This window comes from Carcharodon carcharias, chromosome 19, assembly GCF_017639515.1.
Source record: "Carcharodon carcharias isolate sCarCar2 chromosome 19, sCarCar2.pri, whole genome shotgun sequence".
Taxonomy (NCBI): domain Eukaryota; kingdom Metazoa; phylum Chordata; class Chondrichthyes; order Lamniformes; family Lamnidae; genus Carcharodon; species Carcharodon carcharias.
In genome coordinates, this window is record NC_054485.1 from 56,354,504 (window position 1) to 56,380,206 (window position 25,703).

General features: G+C 44.6%; 1 protein-coding gene across 1 annotated transcript in view; it reads left to right on the forward strand.

Annotated features, from left to right (window-relative positions):
• The window catches only part of adgrb2 (adhesion G protein-coupled receptor B2), a 1,120,188-nt gene that overhangs the window by 920,193 nt on the left and 174,292 nt on the right, over window positions 1–25,703 (forward strand). Inside the window, exon 26 of the mRNA XM_041212905.1 lies at window positions 13,952–14,021. Within this exon, the coding sequence (XP_041068839.1) occupies window positions 13,952–14,021 (70 nt within the window). The remainder of the gene's footprint in view (window positions 1–13,951; window positions 14,022–25,703) is intronic.

A 25,703-nucleotide genomic window follows, 5' to 3' on the forward strand; every position in this document is an offset into this window, starting at 1 on the left:
GTAATTACTGGGTCAAGCTCTTGGAACTCCCTAATAGCATAGTGGGTATACCTACACCACACAGACTATAGTGGTTCAAGACAGTGACTCACTGCTGCCTTTTCAAAGACAGTTAGGGATGTGCAGCAAATGCTGGCCTTCCCCGCAATGCACACACCCCATGAGCGTGTTATTTGCAAAATGACATAGTTATGACCTCCAACACCATTTTCATCTCAGCTCATGGTGCATCCACCAGTCTCTGCATACAACCACCAAATCTGGGCAGTATAATTTGGGAGGTGATCATTTAGAGCATCCTTTAGGGGGATCATTGGCTGCAGTGAGGGAAAATTGTAAATAGGTTTGGCACTCAGCTTCACTGTAGGCACTTGTGGGTTTGGTGCCTTAATGATTTCCAGTATTTGTGGTTAGTATATGTTCAAGGCTAAATCTTGTACATGTGGGGTAGATTTTCCACTTTGGGCTCAATCAGCAAACTGGGTGCTTGCTTTGAGAAAATTCTCCTACCTTCCCCCAAGTTTCCACTGAAATTTATTTGCATATCACTGGTAAAATATGCCATCAACTGGCACAAATTGGACCGTAGTTTTAAAAATTTGCATTCTAGTTTATTCCTTGATATATCCAAGAGTAGTAACTTGGTGTGGACCAAGTTTAATGCAGCTGAAAACGGGTTTGTATTAAAAAAAGATTTATTTTTCAGCGTCAATCCACCACACATTATGTAACCCAATTTTACTTTAGTAAAACTGAATTTTAAAAAATTTCAGAGCCATTTGTTAGTCGAATTGTGGTGCAATAGTCATTTTCTTAGTAAATCAGAAAATTTACATTCAAAAACTTTAAAAATATTCCTTTTTATCGTCCTTGTGTCCAAAAGAACAAGCTTAATTTTTGCAGCTTCCTCAAAGACCCACAAACAACGCAATTCGCGGAAAGTCACGATGGTAATTAATTCAAACTTGGGGCATAGCCAGTTTTATGGACGGGGCCAATTTCTACTATGCTGAGTTTTAAACTTGCACAACAGAAACTCAAGTTGTGCTGAATGCAATTTGCATTTTAAATTCTACGGTCTATTGCATGAGTTACACAGATTTTAGGTGAATTGTACAACCAAGTGGAAACTCTACCCCACAGTATAGATCAGGGGACAGCTACAGTTTACTTGTGTGTTGCGTTTTATGTATTTTAACCCAATAATATTGACTGCAAACCAGTTAAAGCATACCACCCAAAAACAAATATATTTTTATCCCATATCACTAATGAGGACAGTGCCCATGTACAGCTTCCATATAATTCATGTACTTTCTAAAACAAAAACAAAATTACCTGGAAAAACTCAGCAGGTCTGGCAGCATCAACGGAGAAGAAATGAGTTGACGTTTCGAGTCCTCATGACCCTTCGACAGAACTGATTGAATGTTAGAAGAGGGGTGATATATATGCTGGTTTAAGGTGTGGGGAGGGTGGGGAGGGGGGAAGGGAAGTTGGGGGGTTGGTGTGGTTGTAGGGACAAGCAAGCAGTGATAGGAGCAGATAATCAAAAGATGTCACAGACAATGGAACAAAGAAGTGTTGAAGGTAGTGATATTATCTAAACGAATGTGCTAATTAAGAATGGATGGCAGGGCACTCAAGGTACAGCTCTAGTGGGGGTGGGGTGGAAAGACTAGCCCGGACATACAAGATTTAAAAATAATGGAAATAGGTGGGAAAAGAAAAATCTATATAAATTATTGGAAAAAACAAAAGGAAGGGGGAAGAAATGGAAAGGGGGTGGGGATGGAGGAGGGAGTTCAAGATCTAAAGTTGTCGAATTCAATATTCAGTCCGGAAGGCTGTAAAGTGCCTAGTCGGAAGATGAGATGCTGTTCCTCCAGTTTGTGTTGGGCTTCGCTGGAACAATGCAGCAAGCCAAGGACAGACATTTGGGCAAGAGAGCAGGGCGGAGTGTTAAAATGGCAAGCGACGGGGAGGTTTGGGTCTTTCTTGCGGACAGACCGCAGGTGTTCTGCAAAGCGGGCGCCCAGTTTACGTTTGGTCTCTCCAATGTAGAGGAGACCGCATTGATAGCAACGAATGCAGTAGACTAAGTTGGGGGAAATGCAAGTGAAATGCTGCTTCACTTGAAAGGAGTGTTTGGGCCCTTGGACGGTGAGGTGAGAGGAAGTGAAGGGGCAGGTGTTGCATCTTTTGTGTGGGCATGGGGAGGTGCCATAGGTAGGGGTTGAGGAGTAGGGGGTGATGGAGGAGTGGACCAGGGTGTCCCGGAGGGAACGATCCCTACAGAATGCCTCCCTCCCAGAAACATAATAGGGTCCCTCTTGTCCTCACTTATCACCCCACCAGCCTCTGTGTTCAAAGGATCATCCTCCGCCATTTCCGCCAACTCCAGCATGATGCCACCACCAAACACATCTTCTCCTCACCACCCCCCGGCGGCATTCCGTAGGGATCGTTCCCTCCGGGACACCCTGGTCCACTCCTCCATCACCCCCTACTCCTCAACCCCTACCTATGGCACCTCCCCATGCCCACACAAAAGATGCGACACCTGCCCCTTCACTTCCTCTCTCCTCACTGACCAAGAGCCCAAACACTCCTTTCAAGTGAAGCATTATTTCACTTGCATTTCCCCCAACTTAGTCTACTGCATTTGTTGCTCTCAATGCGGTCTCCTCTACATTGGAGAGACCAAACGTAAACTGGGCGCCCGCTTTGCAGAACACCTGCAGTCTGTCCGCAAGAAAGACCCAAACCTCCCCGTCGCTTGCCATTTTAACACTCCACCCTGCTCTCTTGCCCAAATGTCTGTCCTTGGCTTGCTGCGTTGTGACAGTGAAGCTGAACGCAAACTGGAGGAACAACACCTCATCTTCCAACTAGGCACTTTACAGCCTTCCGGACTGAATATTGAATTCAACAACTTTAGATCTTGAACTCCCTCCTCCATCCCCACCCCCTTTCCATTTCTTTCCACTTCCTTTTGTTTTTTCCAATAATTTATATAGATTTTTCTTTTCCCACCTATTTCCATTATTTTTAAATCTTGTATGTCCGGGCTAGTCTTTCCACCCCACCCTCACTAGAGCTGAACCTTGAGTGCCCTGCCATCCATTCTTAATTAGCACATTCATTTAGATAATATCACCACCTTCAACACTTCTTTGTTCCATTGTCTGTGACATCTTTTGGTTATCTGCTCCTATCACTGCTTGCTTGTCCCTACACCCACACCACCCCCCACAACTTCTCTTCCCCCCTCCCCCCTCCCCACACCTTAAACCAGCATATATATCACCCCTCTTCTAACATTCAATCAGTTCTGTCGAAGGGTCATGAGGACTCGAAACGTCAGCTGTTTTCTTCTCCGCCGTTGCTGCCAGACCTGCTGAGTTTTTCCAGGTAATTCTGTTTTTGTTTTGGATTTCCAGCATCCGCAGTTTTTTGTTTTATCATGTATTTTCTATGTGTTTCAGCTTTTAAAAAATGTATTGTGCACATTTGCCAACTAATTATTATTATCTATTACTATTTATAAGAAGCGGTAATAGGACACTATTAACTCTGGATCAGAAAGGATTTTTTTTCATTTCCATTTGCCAATAAACTCATTTGTTATTTGCTTTCCAGTTTACACTTTCCATTCAAAACTGGTTTAAGGAAAGGAGGATGTCTTGTTTTCTTTTATTTGGCCAAAGGGCTGCTCACGATTGTTTATCGTTTGAGTTATTAGTCTTAAGGTCTTGTGGCACAGTTGGTAGCATGACTACATCTGAACCAGAAGCTCTGGTTTCAAATCCCACTCCAGGGCTCGGTGTCGACAGAAGATGCATTCACAAAGTAGCAAAGCAGGTTGATTGTCAATCCGCAAAACTTTCCAACACACCTATGGCAGGCGGTAGGAGTGGTTGAGACTCCTAGTGGTACCCCTCAAGCTATAGCCTCTGCCTTCAAGCTCGCAACCTCTTCCGGGAAAAAAAAGCTATGGAATGCAAACATAAGCATGTGCTTTATCTGCGTCAGATCCCATCAGACGTCGCAGAGTTCAGAGAGAAAGCCCATAAGGCTTCCTATATTAACAGATTTCTTCATGATAACTGTCGTAACAAATAATTGTTAGTCCTCTCAAATTCTAGCCTAAATGTTCTTTATTTATATTGACTGTTGACAGAATTAGATTTTATATAACTGTTCAATAGTATGACATTAAATGACAAAATATAATGCAAATTGCAGTATATTGGAAGAATCTGAGAATTGGGGGATATATGGCATAGGGTGTTAATCCTAACCATGTGATATTCTAATGAGACACAGTGTAGATCATCATATACAGGAAGAAATGCTACATAACATGATATTGCTCTCTCTTGTAGACCTCATGGCAAGATGAAGCCACTGTAAGATGCTTCTTTTTTTAATTAATTTATGGGATGTGGGTGTCGCTGGCTCGGCCGGCATTTACTGACTATCCTTAATTGCCCTTGAGAAGTGGTGGTGAGCTGCCTTCTTTAATTGCTGCAGTCCACGTGCTGTAGATACACACAAAATGCTGTTAGGGAGGGAATTCCAGGATTTTGACCCAGCAACAGTGAAGGAAAGGTGATATATTTCCAAGTCAGGATGGTGAGTGGCTTGAAGGGGAACTTCCAGGTGGTGGTGTTCCGATGTGTCTGCTGCCCTTGTCCTCCTAGATGGTAGTGCTTGTGGGTTTGGAAGGTGCTGTCTGAGGAGCCTTGGTGAGTTCCTGCAGTGCATTTTGTAGATGGCATAAACCGCTGCCACTATGCACTGGTGGTGAGGTAGTGAATATTTATGGATGGGGTGCCAATCAAGGGGGCAGCTTTAACCTGGATGGTGTCAAGGTTTTTGAGTGTTGTTGGAGCTGCACTAATCTAGGCAAGTGGACAGTATTCTATTACACTCCTGACTTGTGCCTTGTAAATGGTGGATAGGCTTTGGAGAGTCAGGAGGTGAGTTACTCACTACAAGATTCCTAGCCTCTGACCTGCTCTTGTAGGTGGGTGGCATTGAGGAGGCCTAGCAAAACTGGAGTCAAAGGAAATCGGAGGAAAACTCTCCACTGGTTGGAGTCATACCTAGCACAAAGGAAGATGGCTGCAGTTGTTGGAGGTCAATCATCTCAATCCCAGGACATCACTGCAGGAATTTCTCAGGGCAGTGCCGAGGCCCAACCATATTCAGCTGCTTCATCAATGACCTTCCTTCCATCATAAGGTCCGAAGTGGTGATGTTTGCTGTTGGTTGCACAATGCTCAGCACCATTCACAACTCCTCAGATACTGAAGCAGTCCATGTCCAAATGCAGCAAGACCTGACCTGGTCCCTCAATGAAGAGTCTAAGTTGCTGACAATCTTCATTACATCATTTGGGAAGTTTTGTTTCAACAGAAACAATGCTTCAGCATCACCTCAGACCAAAAATCTTCCAGAGTCCAGTTCAGTTTCTGGTCAGTGGTAACCCCCAGAATGATGGTAGTGGGAGATTCAGTGATGGTAATGCCATTGAATGTCAGTTGTTGATGTTTAGATTCTCTCTTGTTGGATATGGTCATTGCCTGGCGCTTGTGTGGCATGAATATTACTTGCTACTTGTCAGCCAAAGTCTGGATATTGTCCAGGTCTTGCTGCATTTGGACATGGACTGCTTCAGTATCTGAGGAATTGCAAATGGTGCTGAATATTGTGCAGCCATCAGCGAACATCCCCACTTCTGACCTTATGATGGAAAGAAGGTCATTGATGATGCAGCTGAAGATGGTGGGCCTAGTGCACTACCCTGAGGAACTCCTGCAGTGATGTCCTAGGACTGAGGTGATTGACCTCCAACAATTGCAGCCATCTTCCTTTGTGCTAGGGATGATTCCAACCAGCTGAGAGTTTTCCCCCGATTCCCTTTGACTCCAATTTTGCTGAGGCTCCTTGATGCCAGACTCGGTCAAATGCTGCCTTGACATCAAGGGCAGTTATTTTCACCTCACCTCTGGCATTCAGCTCTTTTGTCCATGTTTGGACCAAGGCTGTAAGAGGTCAGGAGCTGAGTGGCCCTGGCAGAACCCAAATTCTTGCTAAAGGTAAAGAGGAAATTGACTCTATTTTAAAGCTAGGGGTTATTTCACCTGTGACAGAACCAACAAGATGGTTGCTTCCCATTGACCAATGGATCTATCGGAATTTGCATAGATTTTACCCAGCTGAACGAAGCAGTTGAATGCGAAGTTCATCCTGTGTTGTCTGAATAAAAGCTTAGTAAAATTGGGAAAGTGTTAAATCTTTACAAAGCTAGATGCAAATAGTGGTTTTTGGCAACTGTCCCTCAAAGAAGAGTCTAAGTTGCTGACAATCTTCATTACATCATTTGGGAAGTTTTGTTTCAACAGAAACAATGCTTCAGCATCACCTCAGGCCAGAAATCTTCCAAAGGCTATGGCAAACATCCTAGAAGGACTGGATGGAGTCATATGTCACATGGATGATATCCTGATCCATGGATCCATTCAGACAGAATATAACACGAGAGTGTGAGCTGTGTTCCAAAGCCTTCAAGAAGCATGACTTACAATCAGTAACAAATGCAAATTCTCACAGCCAACTGTCAAGTTCCTTGGGCATATTGTGGATGCATCCGGTGTCAGAGTTGATCCACAGGAGACAAGAGCAGTAAGGAGTTTCCAGCTCCTCACATCGTGACTGAGCTCCAGAGATTCATGGGTGTGGTAAACCAAGTTGGGAAGTTCTTGCCCAACCTAGTTGGCATCAATGAGCCACTGCATCAAGTGTTACAACAAGACGATAGATAGTGCTGGAAGGAATCACGAGAGTTGTTCTGAGAAAATCAAAGGGATGCTGATATCACCTGATATTATAGCCCACTATGACCCAGAGCTACCCACTATCATTGCTGCAGATGCATCTTCTTCAGGATTTGGTGCTGTACTCTTTCAGATACAGACTAACAGAAAGCGTAAACTAGCTTACTATGCATCCCGTTCACTGACAGACAATGAACAGAAATATGTAGTGATAGAGAAAGAAGCATTAGCCTCTACATGGGCTTGTGAAAAGTTTGCAGATTATGTTCGGGTTTTTTTCCTTATTCATTCATGGAATGTGGGCTTCGCTGGCTGGGCTAGCATTTATTGCCCATCCCTAATTGCCCTTGAGAAGCTGCCTTCTTGAACCGCCGCAGTCCATGGAATATAGGTACACCCACAGTGCTATTAGGAAGGAAGTTCCAAGATTTTGACCTAGTGACAGTGAAGGAACGGCGATATATTTCCAAGTCGGGATGGTGAGTGACTTGGAGGGGAACTTACAGTTGGTGGTGTTCCCATGTGTCTGCTGCCCTTTCCATCTAGATAGTAGAGGTCGTGGGTTTGGAAGGTGCAGTCGAAGGAGCCTTGGTGAATTCCTGCAGTGCATCCTGTAGATGGTACACTCTGCTGCTACTGTGTGTCAGTGGTGGAGGGAGTGAATGTTTGTGGATGTGGTGCCAATCAAGCAGGTTGTTTTGTCCTGGACAGTGTCAAGTTTCTTGAGTGTTGTGGGAGCTGCACTCATCCAGGCAAGTGGGGAGTATTCCAGCACACTCATGACTTGTGCCTTGTAGATGGTGGACAGGTTTTGGGGAGTCAGGAGGTGAGTTACTCATCGCACAATTCCCACCCTCTGATTTGCTCTTGTAGCCACAGTATTTATATGGCTAGTCCAGTTCAGCTCCTGGTCATTGGTAACCCCCAGGATGTTGCTAATGGGGGATTCAGTGATGGTAATGCTATTGAACATCAAGGGGCGATGGTTGGATTCTCTCTGGTTGGAGATAATCATTGCCTGATACTTGTGTGGCGCGAATATTACTTGCCACTTGTCAGCCCAAGCCTGGATATTGTACAGGTCTTGCTGCATTTGGACATGGACTGCTTCAGTATCTGAGGAGTCACAAATGATGCTGAACATCGTGCAATCATCAGCGAACATCCCCACTTCAGACATTATGATGGAAGGAAGGTCATTGATGAAGCAGTTGAAGATGGTTGGACCCAGGACACTATCTTGAGGAGCTCCTACGGTGATGTCCTGGAGCTGAGATGACTGACCTCCAACAATTGCAGCCATCTTCCTTTGTGCTGGGTTTGACTCCCAACCAGTGGAGTTTTCCCCTTGATTCCCTTTGACTCCAGTTTTGCTAGGTCTCCTTGATGTCATACTTGGTCACATACTGCCTTGATGTCAAGGGCAATCACTCTCACCTTACCTTGAGAGTTCAGCTCTTTTGTCCATGTTTGAACAAAGGCTGTAATGTGGTCAGGAGCTGAGTGACCCTGGCAAAACCCAAAATGAGTATCAATTAGCAGGTTATTGCTAAGCAAATGCCCCTTGATAGCACTATTGACGACCCATTCCATTACTTTATTGATTATGGAGAGCAGACTGATGGACTGGTAACTGTGTGGGTTGGATTTGCCCTGTTTTTTGTGTACAGGATATGCCTGGGCAATTTTCCACATAGCTGGGTAGATGGCAGTGTTGTAGCTGTACTGGAACAGCTTGGCTAGGGGCGCAGCAAGTTCTGGAGCACAGTCTTCAGTACTATTGCCAGAATATTGTCAGGGCCCATGGCCTTTGAAGTATCCAGTACCTTCAGCCATTTCTTGATATCACATGGAGTGAATCGAATTGGCTTAAGACTGGCATCTATGATGCTGGGGACCTCTGGAGGAAGCCGAGATGGATCATCCACTCAGCACTTCTGGCTTAAGATTGTAGCAAATGCTTCAGCCTTATCTTTTGCACTGATGTGCTGGGCCCCTCCATCATTGAGGATGGGGATATTTGTAGAGCCTCCATCTCCACTGAGTTACTTAATTGTTCACCACCATTCAAGACTGGATGTGGCAGGACTGCAGAACTTAGCTCTGATCTGTTGGATCATTCAGCCCTGTCTACCTAATGCTGTTTGGCACACATATAGTCCTGTGTTATAGCTTCACCAGGTTGACACATCACTTTTTTCAGGTATGCCTGGTGCTGCTCCTGTCATGCCCTCCTGCACTCATTATTGAACCCCTGTCTTGATGGTAATGTAGAGTGCGAGATATGCTGGACCATGAGGTTACAGATTGTGTTTGAGTACTGCTGCTGATGGCCCACAGCACCTCATGGATGCCCAGTCTTGAGTTGCTAGATCTATTTAAAATCTATCCCATTTAGCACGGTTATAACGCCACACAACACGTTTGACAGTACCCTCAGTGTGAAGGCGGGACTTAGCCTCCATAACAACTGTGTGGTGGTCACTCCTACCGATACTGTCATGGACAGATGCATCAGGCAGGTTGGTGATGATGAGCTCAAGGATGTCTTTCCCTCTTGTTGGTTCCCTCACCACCTGCCACAGACCCGGTCTAGCATCTATGTCATTTAGGACTCAGCCAGCTCAGTCAGTAGTGGTACTACCAAGCCACTCTTGGCGATGGACATGGAAGTCCCTCACCCAGAGTAAATTCTGTACCCTTGCTACCCTTAGTGCTTCCTCCAAGTGATGTTCAACATGGAGGAGCGCTGATTCACCAGGTAATCAGCAGGTTTCCTAGCCCATGTTTGACTTGATGCTATGAGACTTTATGGGTTCCGGAGTCAATGTTGAGGACTTCCAGGGTAACTCCCTTCTGACTGTGTCCCACTGTGCCGCCACCTCTGCTATGTCTGTCCTGCCAGTGGGACAGTACATACCCAGGGATGGTGATGGTGGTGCTGGGACATTGTCTGTAAGATATGATTCCCTCTGAGGATGACTATGTCAGGCTGTTGCTTGACTAGTCTGTGAGACAGCTCTCCGAATTTTACACTAACCCCCAGATGTTAGTAAGGAGAACTTTGCATGGTCAACAGAGCTGAGATTGCCATTGTCGTTTCTGGTGTCTAGGTCAATGCCAGGTGGTCTGTCCGGTTTTATTCCTTTTTTGTGACTTAGTAGTGGTTTGTTACAACTGAGTGGCTTGTTAGGCCATTTCAGAGGGCACTTTAAGAGTCAACCACATTGCCGTGGGTCTGGACGATAGATTTCCTTCCCTAAAGGGCATTAGTAAACCAGATGGGTTTTTATAACAATCGTTTCATGGTCATTATTAGACTTTTAATTCCAGATTTTTATTGAATTCAAATCCCACCATCTACCATGGCCAGATTAGAACCTGGGTCCCCATAGCATTACCCTGGGTCTCTGGATTACTAGTCCAGTGGCAATGCCAATATGCCATGGGCTTCTTCAAATACAGGTAACATTTTCTTGATTGTAGTAGGCTACTATGTTATGAGGCTATGCCCCTTTATTTTGAAAATATGATTTTTCAACTTTCAACTGACTGAAAATAATGCAATTTGAATTGAGATAGAGAAAACTGCTTTAAAAAGCAAGGCCATATTCCAAGGTTGGAATGAAAAACAAACAAATCACCCTTAGGGGAATGTGAAGAGAGAGACATTTCCTATAGTCCAGGCACCCATCGAACTCATAACTGGCTAAGGAAGAGACATTTAAAATGCAAAGTTCTGGATATTGAATCAATGGTTGCCAAAGATACACCCCCCAAAACCCCTTAAAAATACACAATGGGTGAGGCATTTCAAGGCAAGGCTGGCAGACACTAGAGTGAAATTACAAGTGACATAGGTGGTATCAAGAAAGTGAAAGTGAGCACTGAAGAAGAGTCATACGGCCTCGAAACGTTAACTTTGTTTCTCGCTCCACACATTCTGCCAGTCCTGAGATTTTCCAGCATTTTCTGTTTTTATTATTTCTGTCAAGAAAGCCTTCAACAGAGGAAACAAGCTGAGGGCTCCCTCTCTCTCTTTTGGCATAAACATGTTTGTGTGTGTGTGTGTGTGTGTGTGTGTATGCAGGGTCAAATTGGTGACATCACATTTTATTTTCTTACTCAGGTTCAGGAGCCAATAAATTTGCTCTTTCTTTGACTCAACAAAGCCTTGTTTGATTGGCTGTTTTTGACAGCTTAAATAGTTAAATACATTCTGAGTTGGAAAAAGAAACTTAAACCTTTGTTGTGACCAACCAGGGAGGTTGAACAGAAAGGGGCCAGTTCACCTCTTCTCACTTGGTCACAACAACTACGACAGATTGATAGAAGTCAAGCAACTGCAGGGTCACACTTCTGAAGCAGTGATTACACCGCTGAAGGAAATATTTGCAACACATGGGCCAGGATTTTGCCCTCATCAGGTTGGCTCAGCAGGGGCAAGCGGGAGCGATCGGCAAGCCCACCACCGCCCCCGATCAGGCTGTAATCACGATTTTGCGTGCTGCAACACTCAGCACTGACTGTGTGTAGGGGGAGGAGGGTGAACGCGGAAGTTCATGCAAGCTCCCTGAGGCACAGAGCTGCCTCAGGGAGATGAAGAATTTTGAAAATTAAAAATAAAGAATTCTAAAATGTTAAGATCATGTCTCCTCATGCGACTGTCACATAGGCATTTTATGAATGAAATGTTAAGTTTTTAATTTAATTTTTAATTACTGTTGAAAACCTCATCCCATCAGTGGATGAGGTTTCCTAAAAAACCCAGGCCACAAAAAATTTAATTCAATTAGATCGACAATGGCCTCAGTAGGCCTGTTAATTGTCGGCGGGCGCACTGCCAACTCCCGTGTGTGCCCACCAACCGAAATATCGCGCGAGTGTGCGATGACATCGGGACGCTCACCCAACGTCATCTCATGTCATTTTACTCTCGATCGGATCAGGTACCTGCCCACCCAACGAGCGAAAAATCCTGACCATGAAACCCCAGACCTTGTAGCTCGAGCAATGAACTGCAGTTTACAATGAATACATGAAAGGATTCATAGCATCATATGGATTTTTCCACACTACTAGCTCACCAAGAAATCCTCAAGCCAACAGTGAAACTGAAAGACGAGTGCATGCAGTGAAAGCATTGCTGAAGAACAATGACAGCAACTTGCACTTCTGAGCTGCCACTCAACATAGCTCCAAAACAGTTTAGCTTCGTGTGAATTCCTCATTGGAGGAAGAATGAGATCTCAACTCCCTTCTGTCCCACACACACACATGCCGTTGTACCATTGACGACTTGAAGTAGGTGAGGAAGAAAGAGGACTAGGATGTATCGTTCCAGCCAAATGTAGAACTATGATAAATATCACAAAGCACGCTACCTTGCAGACCTCCAACCAGGAGAACCAGTTTGGATCCGAGACCAAGTTCGCTATGGACAAGTAGTTGAATGGACACCACATCCACCTTCCTACCCCATCCAAAAGAGATAATGGTATGGTGAGCCAGAACAGACATTCACTAGTCGGCACACAGAAGCAAACTTCTACATGGTCAAAACAGTTATCTACCAAATCAGAGAGTCCAGAGATGCTGCATTCAGCTACCAATCCGGATGGCTATCTGACTGGTGAACCTGATTCATCTACTAATTCTCTTTCTGTTCAGCAGAATCTGAGAGATCACCCACAGGATGCAAATCCCCAATCTGCTCCAAAGGAGCAGAAGTCCATTTGTGTGGAGTAGTGAAATCACCACAGCGTTTGCCCCTATAACATGAGAGATTGAAATCAGATACTTGGGGTAGATGTCATATAAGGTGTTAATTCTAATTGTGATATGCTCATGGGACACAGTGTACATCACAGTGAAATGGTGCAACATTACACAATCTTGCTCACTGTAAGATGTTTCTCAGTAATGTTATAGTTTTCCTTATCTCAGGAAACCCTGTTAATATTCTGTGTTAGCACAACGAGACCAAGAATATCATACAAATAATGCAACCTGGTTTCCAGGCACAAAGTGATCACTTTTGGCTTTCTGGGCTGCCTTTATGACTTTCAGTTCAGCCTATGAATGCTACAAACCCCCTAAAGAGATCAACAAAGCCCAGTTCCCAGACCAGGAGCAACCAGCTCCAGATTCCAGGTCATCTGCGCAGCTGCATGTTTCCTGACTACCCTGAGAACTTTCTGACCTTTAAAAGAAAAATGTCTCATTTTTATACTATTCGGCTAGCTGGAGCATTGTATATGCAAACAGGATAGGTGCATGTTTGCTGAGGTTATGTAATTAGGTGTGGTTATGTAATTAGGTGTTACCCCACTTCTAATCTTTCAGTCTTCATCTCTGATCTAGAAACTTTGTTTAATTTTGACTGCTTAATAATATTTACTGTGAAATCTCAGCAACAGCCCTTTATATTGATATGGGCCATCCCTTGCTCTGGATGATTATCATCCTTTATCTAGTTTCCAAACTGTCTTTGTTCACATATTTGTGCAGCAGTTATTGAGCTAAAATGCGAAAACAACCCGTATTGGGATACTTTGACCAATGTAATCCATTTGAAGATATTCTAACATTAACTGCATCACTCGTTAAAATATTTGATGTTACCAGTCTTAGCTATGAGATATCATTCCATTTTTCAAAAGGAGTGATGTGGCTTCACCAGCCAATGCGATTGGAAATGACTTGCACATTAATTGAATTACACACAGCTGTTTCACTCAGGGGGATTGGGTATGTCACATTGGCCCAGTGAGATTGGATATGAATTACTCTAGAATCGGATAATATAAGATATCTACAAAATGAGATCCTTTATATTTAAGCTGGTTTCTTTTTGTTCATTATATAATGGTGTGACAGTACAGAAAATTTGTGGTCGAGGACATGGCAGATCAATCATGGAGATTTCATTAGCTTTTTTTACTGGTGAGAATTAAAATCCACTTTGCCAGAATAAAAAGTATCTTTTTTTCTGAAAATGGGGCTGTGAAATTATGCAGCAGTTATTGAGTGTTAATTCATACAGGATACATTAATGTATAGTACAAAACCTGGCTTTCATAAATGTTTGTGCTGTTACTCCTCAGGTTTACCTGCTCTGATTGTGGCCATTTCCGTAGGGTTTACAAAAGCCAAAGGATATGGAACAGCAAATTAGTGAGTATGTGTAGAAAAGTGCTCCTTGAAAAAATTGCTGTGTTATAACTGCATCATCCAGGACTTGATGCAAAATTATTTATTCCAACTTTTAACTGAGGTCTCTTCTTCCCACCCAAGTTGGCATTTACATAACATAATGCTACAGTTCTTCTGGACCATTGACTGTTCTGCTCAGCCAGTTCACAGTCACTGGTTACAATCACAAAATCTGCTAGTTTCTCAATAAAATGATGAGAATAACAAGGGATGCGAAGCAATGAGTATTGTACAATATTTTCAGTCTGACACCAGGGTTTGAATTTTAGGTATCTCGATCGTGGGGGGGTGTCCATTCCAGAAGCCAGTACATTGCTGACTCCTGCTCCGACCTTTGCAGGGTGGTGAATAATACATGCAGTGACCAATTAATGGCTGCCTGGTGGGAAGCTGGCCAGCAGCATCGGGAAGTGCTCCCCATCGGCCATTGAAGGACAGAGGACAGGGAGCAAGCTGTGACACGGAAGAAGGTCACGGCTACTCATTTAAAAGGCCATTGGCATGGGATTGTGGCAGCTACATCAGGAAACATTGTTTGAGCACATGAGAACTTGTGGTGGAGATCTTGAATTAATTTAAGCCATTGGAGTAGGTAAGTGATTATTTTTAAATGTGTATGATTGTTCTTCTAGTTGAGAAGTATCCAGGATCTTTGCCAGGGAAGAAATAGCATTTGATTGCAGCTGAACCATTACCCAGATGAATATCAAGTGTTTAGGGAGACATTGAACATCAGACTGTTAAGTTTCTGTGTTGCTCCACAGATGGCTGAGGGGACAGAGCCAGGAGCTGGGAAGGGCAAAGTATCAGGAACGGACCCAAGGTTTGACGATGACTCCCTGCAAACCCCCTCCAGGCTGTCGTTGAAGGTGGGAGGCATTGTGCCTGCTGATGGGAAGAGGAGATCCCCGAACTTGACCAAAACAGCCTGGACGCAGAGGAGGTGGGCAGCCTTGGGGTTATTCATTGAACCTGGTTTCAGTTCTGCAAATGGCTCAATAACCTTCTGAGATCGACAAGGGTGAGTTTGTCACCATTCTTGAGATGGACATATATGGAAGGTTATGTTCTGGGTCAGTTTTGAGATTGTCTTGTGTGTTGCTCAAGTGTGTTAGGCAGGATGATGCACACATGCCACCCATCATGGCAACAGAGTTTATGAAGGGGATGTGGTAGGTGGAATGTGACACCCGTTAATTTGCAAAGAACATTGAAAAAAGTGTGCTGCTGACGGAATACATAATGGCCATACATTTGAGACATGATTGTAGCACAACATCATCATCATTCCAATTTCATTCTTTAATTGCAGGGCAGAGAGAGAAATAGGACCTGAGGTAGTGTGCCAAACCTGGCCATATTGACTCCCATTGAGGAGGAGATGCTGTAGTCGGCTGCCAATGAGTGGAGCCAGGCCATTGGTTAAGGCAATATAGGAGGAAGGCCCCAGAGTGGTGAGATTTCAAGGGATCATCTATATAATTCCACCAAAGATTTGTTAAGTGGGCTGGGGAAAGGAGGGTGCATGAGGCTGGCAAGCTGTCAGGAATGAATCATTGATGGTTTGTGACTTTGAAGGCTTACATCCATCAGGGAGGAATGTGTGACCCTATATTTAATGGTGTAAGGTTCAAACACTGAGTTTGAAGGTTGAAGATGCCCCTAACTCTCCTTCCTTTTGTTTCCTCCACAGGTGCAAAATTGGCAACTGTAGGCATCAGCCCTGAGGAACCAACGTTAACCACTGAGAAAGAAGAGGACACCTCAGAGGGTGACACGTCACATCCTTTCTCTGCACCCAGCACCAGCGCAGATACATGAACCTTGGCTGTAAGGGATACACACACTGGTGAAAGCACATCACAGTCAAATGTACAGCTGCTGGGGACTGAGACGGGACAGGCCTCTGGCACTGGGAGGAGTGCTGGAGCCAACCTAGATACTGATGCTGAGGAGTTGTCTGTCGGGTGAATGCTGGACGTACAGCGCAAGGTTTGCAGAGATGTAGTAGAGATACCAGACGGGTTGCTCATTCTGGCACGACTTTGGAGGAGTCCATCCAGGCCATGGGCGCTGTGATCACCCACTCTACAGAATGCATGGTTTCCTCTACTGACAGACTGGTGGCTGTCATGGGGGGCCAATCCAAGCAGATCACGATGTGATAGTAGTATTGCATTCTGACCTGCACTCCATCACCTTGTGTCTCTGAGCTCTGGGGCCCAAAGCCATGGCAAGAGGGAGACCAGGAGTACGGATTCACATCCAGTTCCTGGCCCCTCTCAGGAAAGCAGGGAGGGCCAAATGAACCTCATGGAGGCAGGCGAACAGCAGCTGACATCATCAAGGGACACCTTTCAGGGTGCTTCTGATGGTGACAGCCTCTCCTCCACCCCTCTGCCATTGGCACAGATACCGTCGAGTGCTATGGCGACAGATGGGCATCCAGCAACTATGTAGTAGATTCCCAGCACGCTAGAGCCCTCAAGGCCTCAAGCGATCAGAGCATGGCTGCCAAAGGCATCCCAGATAAGGGGGTATAAGGTTCAGCTCCAGCAGCAAGGCGGGAGCACCACACTGCAACACCTAGAAAAGATTCAAGAAAACCCCACATTAGTCACACTTGATTGCACATGGGTGCCTTTCTTATTTTTGGGATTTGCACAATTCCATGAGTTAGTGTGTGCATAAATGTTTTCAGTTTTCCAAATCTTATCCAGCTGCATTAATTCATTGAGTGTGTGTGAATGTATGGATAAGGATTCAAATAATGCCCTTATTTGATTTTTTGATTGTGCATCCATCCAATTGACATTGTCTGGATGAGTAACATTGCCTCTATGTAGCTACGAGGAGAGATTGGATTGGTTGGTGTTATTTTCCTTAGAACAAAGAAGGCTAAGAGGTGACTTGATTGAGGTGTACAAAATTATGAGGGGAATAGATAGAGTGGACAGGATAAAATTGTTTCCCTTGGTGGAGAACTCTAGAACCAGGGGACATAGATTCAAGATAAGTGGCAGAGGGTGTAGAGGGGACATGAGGAAGAACTTTTATACGCAGAGGGTAGTTGGTGTCTGGAATTTGCTGCCCAAGTTGGTGGTAGAGGCAGAAACTCTAAACTCTTTTAAAAAGTACCTGGATCTGCACATTAAAGTACTGTAAGCTGCAGGGCTATGGGCCGGGTGCAGGAAGATGGGATTAGAAAGGGCACCTGGGAGTCCTGGGGCTGGCATGGACAAGATGGGCCGAATGGCTTCCTTCTGTGCTGTAACGTTTCTATATGCAGCACTGTTGTTCATGTCATGGAAGTGCATGGAGAAGATGTCGCTGGCCATGAAGCTGATTGAGTTGGGGAGACTCATCGATTGGAATCTTCTGATGATCAGAGCTTCCTGTGTATCATGGCCATCAAGACCTTTTCTGGGATTGGCTTAGATATCTGCCTGACACAGTCCTCTTCCTCTGACTCCTCATCAGAGGACTGGGCTGCCTCATTCAATTCCTCCTATGAAAGGGCTTCCCCCCTCTGAAGGGCCAGGTTGTGCAGCACACAGCAGACTACTACCATAAGGGAAACTCTGGCTAGTGCATATTTGGGCACTCCACTTGATCTATCCAGCATCTGAATCACATCTTGAACAGAACAATGGACCTGGTTGTTGCATGGCTTTTGTTGTAATGGTGTCAGATTCTATCCTTGCACCTAGAACTGGAGTCATTAGCCACTTCTTCAGGGGTGTCTTTTGTCTCTGAGCTGCCACCAATCCAAAGCATCCGGGCACATAAACATCCCTGGCTCCTGGGCATGTCTGAGGCTGTATGCGTCATGGCTGCTCCAAGGGTACCTTGCATAAACCTGCATGATTCTTTGATTATGGTCACACACAACCTGCACATTTATGGAGTGATATACTTGCGGCTTATAAAAGCCTCTGGTTGCCCTGCTGGTTCATTGATGGCTACATTGATGCAATAAATGACCGTGGGAAACTAACCATGGCTGCAAAGCCACTGGCTCTTTCCAGTTAACTGCTGTTGTGTATTATACAGGAAATATATTAATGGGCACACCAAAACATGGCATCTGTGAAGACCTTTATACCGTGATGTGCTGCAAGCTGAGTGAGTCCACTCAGATCTCCACAGGCAGCCTGAAATGACCAGAGGCAAAGAAGTTCAATGCAACTATAACTTTTAATGCCACTAACATCATGTAGCCACTCACAGAATTGGAGGCTATCTCAGTGCAAGCATGTCACATAGGGATGTGACAGTCTTTCATGAAAGGTAAAGTTTGTGGAGACACAATCGCCCTGTAATCTGAAGCTGTGGCACTCGCACCCTGTAAATGCGGTTGGCAGGGTATGGCCTTTGCCTACGTCTGAGTACCTGCTGCTGTCTTCCCTCTGCAGCCTCTCACTCCTCAGCAGCTTGCCACCATCCTGCACCTCATATTGCTACTACGCCTGGATGCTGGTCTCTTCCTTCTCCTTCTTCTTCTCCTCCTTTTCTCCTCACTGGAGGAGGTACCTCCCACAGAATATACAATGTCCTTAGGGGACACCATTTCTCATCAAAAATGGTGCAATGCTGGAAGATGACCAGAGCACCAATTATTTGGATGCTTCCCTGAGGGATAGCCCTGATTTATCTAGGCTAATGAGCAGCAACAATCACCAGAAGAAATATCTGTCAACAGCCTCTCTTGCTAAAGTCAGACATAGACCCACCAACATCCATTATATTTGCCCTTTCATGAGAACCTGAAAAATATTGCGCTTCCCACTGGGCATGTTTCATGTGCACCCATTTTATTAATGCTTCAGGATTTGTTGCAGTCAATTGGACTGTTAACTAGCCTAAAGAGCCTTTCATGAATAATATTAAAATGGTAGGCAGGGTGCCAATTTCGGAGCCCCCTGCCTACCGTCCTATAATGGACTGGCTCAATGACGTCAGGTTAGTCATCATATGGATATTACGGTTCTGCGGGTCTACGGCAGGTCTTGTTTTCGCAATGTAACATTCAGCCCCTGAGGTTCTGTAGAGATGCTGATCTTGTGATTTTTCCAACTAGGGTTGTTTTACCCTGTTTACTCACGCAGGTTATTCCCATTGTCATTGAAAGCTGAGAGATAAATGATTTAAAAAATAGCACTTGTGGCCTATAGCTTTTAACTTCCTTTTAATTGCTCTTTATTGCTGCTTTCACCATTTGGATGGTTAAATGGACTTTGGTGGCATACGAATGCATTCGCACCAAATATTCCTGTTTGGTATCTGATAGCATCTGAAATCTGTTAGTGATATCACTGTGTGTAAATAAAGCAATGAGCATAAAGGGTTAGCTAATACAGGAAGTGTTCTCTGGTTTTGTTTAGGTCAACAGACAAATATTTTATTCACTTCCAGTACTTTCAGTCACACTGATCTTGCACATGCTCACAAACAGTCCTAGCTGTGGAATGCTGTAACTCTTTTGAGTACAAACCCGTTTCTATCTGTTTCAGATGAAGTTACATTGTTTCATAGTTTGCCATTGTGAGATTTGAACTCTTGATCTTGGGGTTACAAACCCAGTACCATAACCACTTGGCCATTTAGGCCAAGCCCCTGTGGAATGCTGTAGCCTGATTTTCCCAAAATGCTTCTTAATGATGATGTGCATAACATCCCAAATAAAGAGGAATAGTAAGATGGAAATGAAATGTTTTATGCTCAATAAGCAACGACAATTTATATTTATGCTGCACCTCTAAAATAGTGAAATGTCCAGGAGCACTTTAAAGAAAGGTGTGATACCGAGCCACACAAGTAGATATTCGGTAGCTGACACTGTAAATTAGAGGAAGGAGTAGGCCTTTCAATAAAACCATGGCTGATTTGACTGTAACCTCCTGCCTAACCCCGATAACCTTTCAGCCCCTTGTTTATCAGGAACCTATCTACCTCTGCCGCAAAAACAATCAAAGGCTCTGCTTCCAGTGCCTTTTGAGGAAGTGAGTTCCAAAGGCTCACGAAACTCTGAGAGAAAAAAACTTCTTCTCATCTCAGTCTTAAATGAGCAACCCCTTATTCTTAAACAGTGACCCCTAGTTCTAGATTCTCCCAAAAGAGGAAACATCCTCTCCACATCAAGACACCTCAGGATTTTATATGTTTCAATCAAGTCGCCTCTTGCTCTTCTAAACTCCAGTGGATAGAAGCCTAGCCTAACCAATCTTTCCTCATAAAACAACCCACCCATTCCTGGTATTGGTTTAGTAAACCTTTGAACTGCTTCTAATACATTTACATCCTCCCTTAAACAAGGAGACCAGTATTGTACACAGCACTCCAGATATGGTCTCACCATTGTCCTGTACAACTGAAGCATAACCTCCCTACTTTTATATTCTTGGTCAAATCCTTGGTTAAAGAGATAGGTTTTAAGGAGCGTCTTGAAGAAAAGCAAGATAGAGAGGTAGTAAGATGCAAGAAGGTATTCCAGAGCTTGAACCTAATTAACTGAAGGCAAGGCCACCAATGATAATCTTTTAAATAAGGCCACCAATGATGGAGCAATTAACATTTGGGATGCATAATGGGCCAGAATTAGAGGTGCACAGCTATTTCAGAGGCTTGTGGGGCTGGAGGTGATCACAAAGATAGGGACAGGTGAAGCTACTTAGGGATTTGAAAACAAGGATAAGAATTTTAAAATCAAGATGTTGCTTGATCAGGAGCTGATGTAGGTCAGTGAGCACTAGATTTATAGGGAACAGAGCTTGCTGCAAATTAAGAGAGGGGGAGCAGCGTTTTTGATGACCTCAAGATTACGCAGGGTAGAATGTGGAAGACCAGTCAGGAGAGTGCTAGAGTATTCGAGTCTGGAGGTCATGAAGGAATGTTTCAGCAGCAGGTGAGCTGAGACAGGAGCAAAATCAGGTGATAATTTGGAGGTGGAAATAGGTGGTCTTAGGGATGGCATGAACATGAGGTCGGAAGTTCATCTCGAGATCAAGTGTGACACAAAGGTTGAGAACAGACTGGTTTCATCTCAGGCTATTGCAGGCAGAGGAATGGAGCCAATAGCTAGGGTGTGGAATGTGGAGCAGTGACCTAAAGCAACAGCTTCACTCTTCCCAATATTTAATTGGAGGAATTTTCTGCTCATCTAATATTGGTTTGATAATTTAGTGACAATGGAAGAGTTGAAAGAGATGATGCTGGTTGTCATCAGTGTACTTGTGAAAGCTAACGCCTTGTCTTTGAATGATGTCACCGAAGGGTGTGGCATAAAGTGTTGATGGATGGAATATGCTAATGTCTGACACTGATGTACCACGAACAAACAGAAAACAGAGAGTAGCAATAAACAAATCATTCTCAGGTTGGCAGGCTATGACTACTGGAGTACCCCAAGGATCAGTGTTTGGGCCCGATGCAGTGAATCACAATGTATATCAATGATTTGGATGTGGGGACCAAATGTAATATTTCCAAGTTTGCTGATGACACAGAACTTGATTGGAATGTGAGTTGTGAGGAGGATGCAAAGAGACATGTTGAAGCTTTCTGCCTTGCACTCATCAGGACACCAAAAAAGTGATGTCCCTTTATGTCTTACCTTATCTATGAACAGTTCTGCACATCATGAATTGGTAAAATGGTTGGGAAAATTGTTAAAACCAGTTTTGACCAAGTTTTCCACGCACACGGTGAAGGACTCCTTCACATTTGCGAAGGCCATACATGACTTGCATATCAATAGCAATGCTGTGTCCATGTACTCATTTGACATTGCTAACCTATTCACCAATGTTCTACTTAAGGAAGCCATAGATATTTGCGTTGCAGCACTATATCATGGCGATCTAGACCCGCCACCATTGTGTGAATCAGTATTCATGGAACTTATTAACTCAGCAACTCGAGCAGTTTTAATATCATCATGTGTGCCCAAATAGATGGTGTTGCCATGGGATCCCCTCTATGCTCAACTCCCGCAATCATCTTTGTTGGGTTCCATGAGAAACGTGTCTTTGATGGAATGACACCTAACCTCCTACCCCTTGCACATTTCCGATATGTGGATGATATGTTTGCTATATTTAAATCCGCAGCTGCATGTAATAATTTTCTTACATGTCTTAATGGACTCTATGCTACGCTCAAATTCACCGTTGAAATGGAGCAGTCAAATTAACTCCCCTTCCTTGACGTACTAGTTGAGAATCTTCCAGGGGGTTCTCTACCATGGTCTACCAGAAGCCTACCTTCATTGGTCGATATATGCGTTGGGATTCTTATGGCTCCATCTGCTATAAGATTGGTCTTATCGGTAATCTTGTAAATAGGGCCCGAGCCATTTGCTCATCATGCAAGCTTGATGCTGAAATTAGGTGCATCAAAGGAATCCTGCAGGATAATGTCTACCCTGGTCAGAATATTCCACGCTATAAATCACGCAAATTCGTGAATGGGCCTAAGGCTATCACTTTCGGCCCTAAATTACCCTGGAAGGGCAAGGTATCTCATAAAATTGAGCAACAGGTGAAGCTAGCTGTTTCACACTGCTACTATGTAGTAGCAACACAGTGGTATTCGCCACTCATGGTCAAGCTGCCTGGTTTAAATTTCAAACAATGTTTGGCTTTTAAATGTCAGCCACCATCACTAGTGCATTCTACATGGCAAGGCTTCTACCAATCAGAGTCCGCTTGCCAAGCAATCAGTACTCTCTTCACATAGAGTGTAAATTGTTTTCCCCTCATATTGGTATTCTTGTAAAGTGTCCTGATGAGTGCAAGATGAAAAGCTTTAACATGTCTTTTTTTTCAACATGGCAGATGGAATGTAATGTGGAAAAATGTGAAGTTTTCCACATTGGTAGGAAAACAGAAATGCAGACTATTTCTTAAATGGGGAAAGATTGGGAAGTATTGATGTCTAAAGGGATCTGGATGTTCTTGTTCAAAACCCACTGAAAGCTAACATGCGAGTGCAACAAGCAGTTAGGAAGGCAAATGGTATGTTAGCCTTTATTGCAAGGGGAATTTAGTACAGGAGTAAGGAAGTCTTGCTGCAGATTTATAAAGAGCCTTGTGAGACCACAACTGGAGTATTATGTGTAGTTTTGGTATCCTTACCTAAGAAGGATACGCTGACCATCGAGGGAGTGAAACAAAGGTTCACCAGACTAATCCCTGGGATTGTCCTATGAGGTGAGATTGAAGAAACTGGGCCAGTATTCTTGAGAGTTTAGAAGAATGAGAGGTGACGTCATTGAAATGTATAAAATTCTTCCAGAGCTCAGCAGGGTAGATGCTGGAAGAATGTTTCTCCTAGTTGGGGGTCTAGAATGGGGGACAGTGTCTCAGAATAAGAGCCAGGCCATTTAAGACCAAAATGAGGAGGAATTTCTTCACTCAGGGGGTGGTGAAGCTGTGGAATTCTCTACCCCGGTGGACTGAGGGCTGTGGAGGTTCAGTCATTGACTATGTTCAAAGGAAAGGTCGATAAATTTATAGATACCAATGATATCAAACGATACAGGGATAGTGCAGGAGAATGGCATTGAGGTAGAAGATCAGCTATGATCTAGTTGAATGATGGTGCAGGCTCAAGAGGCCAAATGGCCTACACCTGCTCCAACTTTTCAATGACACTAGTCAGTTATGTATAACAACAAAAAAACTGCGGATGCTGGAAATCCAAAACAAAAACAAAAACAAAAACAGAATTACCTGGAAAAACTCAGCAGGTCTGGCAGCATCGGCGGAGAAGAAAAGAGTTGACGTTTCGAGTCCTCATGACCCTTCGACAGAACTTGAGTTCGAGTCCAAGAAAGAGTTGAAATATAAGCTGGTTTAAGGTGTGTGTGTGGGGGGGCGGAGAGAGAGAGAGAGAGAGAGGTGGAGGGGGGGTGGTGTGGTTGTAGGGACAAAACAAGCAGTGATAGAAGCAGATCATCAAAAGATGTCAACAACAATGGTACAAAAGAACACATAGGTGTTAAAGTTAAAGTTGGTGATATTATCTAAACGAATGTGCTAATTAAGAATGGATGGTAGGGCACTCAAGGTATAGCTCTAGTGGGGGTGTTTTTTTTTAATAATGGAAATAGGTGGGAAAAGGAAAATCTTTATAATTTATTGGAAAAAAAAGGAAGAGGGAAACAGAAAGGGGGTGGGGATGGGGCAGCGAGCTCACGACCTAAAGTTGTTGAATTCAATATTCAGTCCGGAAGGGTGTAAAGTGCCTAGTCGGAAGATGAGGTGTTGTTCCTCCAGTTTGCGTTGGGCTTCACTGGAACAATGCAGCAAGCCAAGGACAGACATGTGGGCAAGAGAGCAGGGTGGAGTGTTAAAATGGCAAGCGACAGGGAGATTTGGGTCATTCTTGCGGACAGACCGCAGGTGTTCTGCAAAGCGGTCGCCTAGTTTACGTTTGGTCTCTCCAGTGTAGAGGAGACCACATTGGGAGCAACGAATGCAGTAGACTAAGTTGGGGGAAATGCAAGTGAAATGCTGCTTCACTTGAAAGGAATGTTTGGGTCCTTGGACGGTGAGGAGAGAGGAAGTGAAGGGGCAGGTGTTGCATCTTTTGCGTGGGCATGGGGTGGTTCCATAGTAGGGGTTTGAGGAGTAGGGGGTGATGGAGGAGTGGACCAGGGTGTCCCAGAGGGAGCGATCCCTACGGAATGCCGATAGGGGGGGTGAAGGGAAGATGTGTTTGGTGGTGGCATCATGCTGGAGTTTTGGCGGAAATGGCGGAGGATGATCCTTTGACTGCGGAGGCTGGTGGGGTGATAAGTGAGGACAAGGGGGACCCTATCATGTTTCTGGGAGGGAGGAGAAGGCGTGAGGGCGGATGCACGGGAGATGGGCCGGACACGGTTGAGCGCCCTGTCAACGACCATGGGTGGAAAACCTCGGTTAAGGAAGAAGGAGGACATGTCAGAGGAACTGTTTTTGAAGGTAGCATCATCGGAACAGATGCGACGGAGGCAAAGGAACTGAGAGAATGGGATGGAGTCCTTACAGGAAGCGGGGTGTGAGGAGCTGTAGTCGAGATAGCTGTGGGAGTCGGTGGGTTTGTAATGGATATTGGTGGACAGTCTATCACCAGAGATTGAGACAGAGAGGTCAAGGAAGGGAAGGGAAGTGTCAGCGATGGACCACGTGAAAATGATGGAGGGGTGGAGATTGGAAGCAAAATTAATAAATTTTTCCAAGTCCCGACGAGAGCATGAAGCGGCACCGAAGTAATCATCGATGTACCGGAGAAAGAGTTGTGGAAGGGGGCCGGAGTAGGACTGCAACAAGGAATGTTCCACATACCCCATAAAGAGACAGGCATAGCTGGGGCCCATGCGGGTACCCATAGCCACACCTTTTATTTGGAGGAAGTGAGAGGAATTGAAGGAGAAATTGTTCAGCGTGAGAACAAGTTCAGCCAGACGGAGGAGAGTAGTGGTGGATGGGGATTGTTCGGGCCTCTGTTCGAGGAAGAAGCTAAGGGCCCTCAGACCATCCTGGTGGGGGATGGAGGTGTAGAGGGATTGGACGTCCATGGTGAAGAGGAAGCGGTTGGGGCCAGGGAACTGGAAATTGTTGATGTGACGTAAGGTGTCAGAGGAATCACGGATGTAGGTGG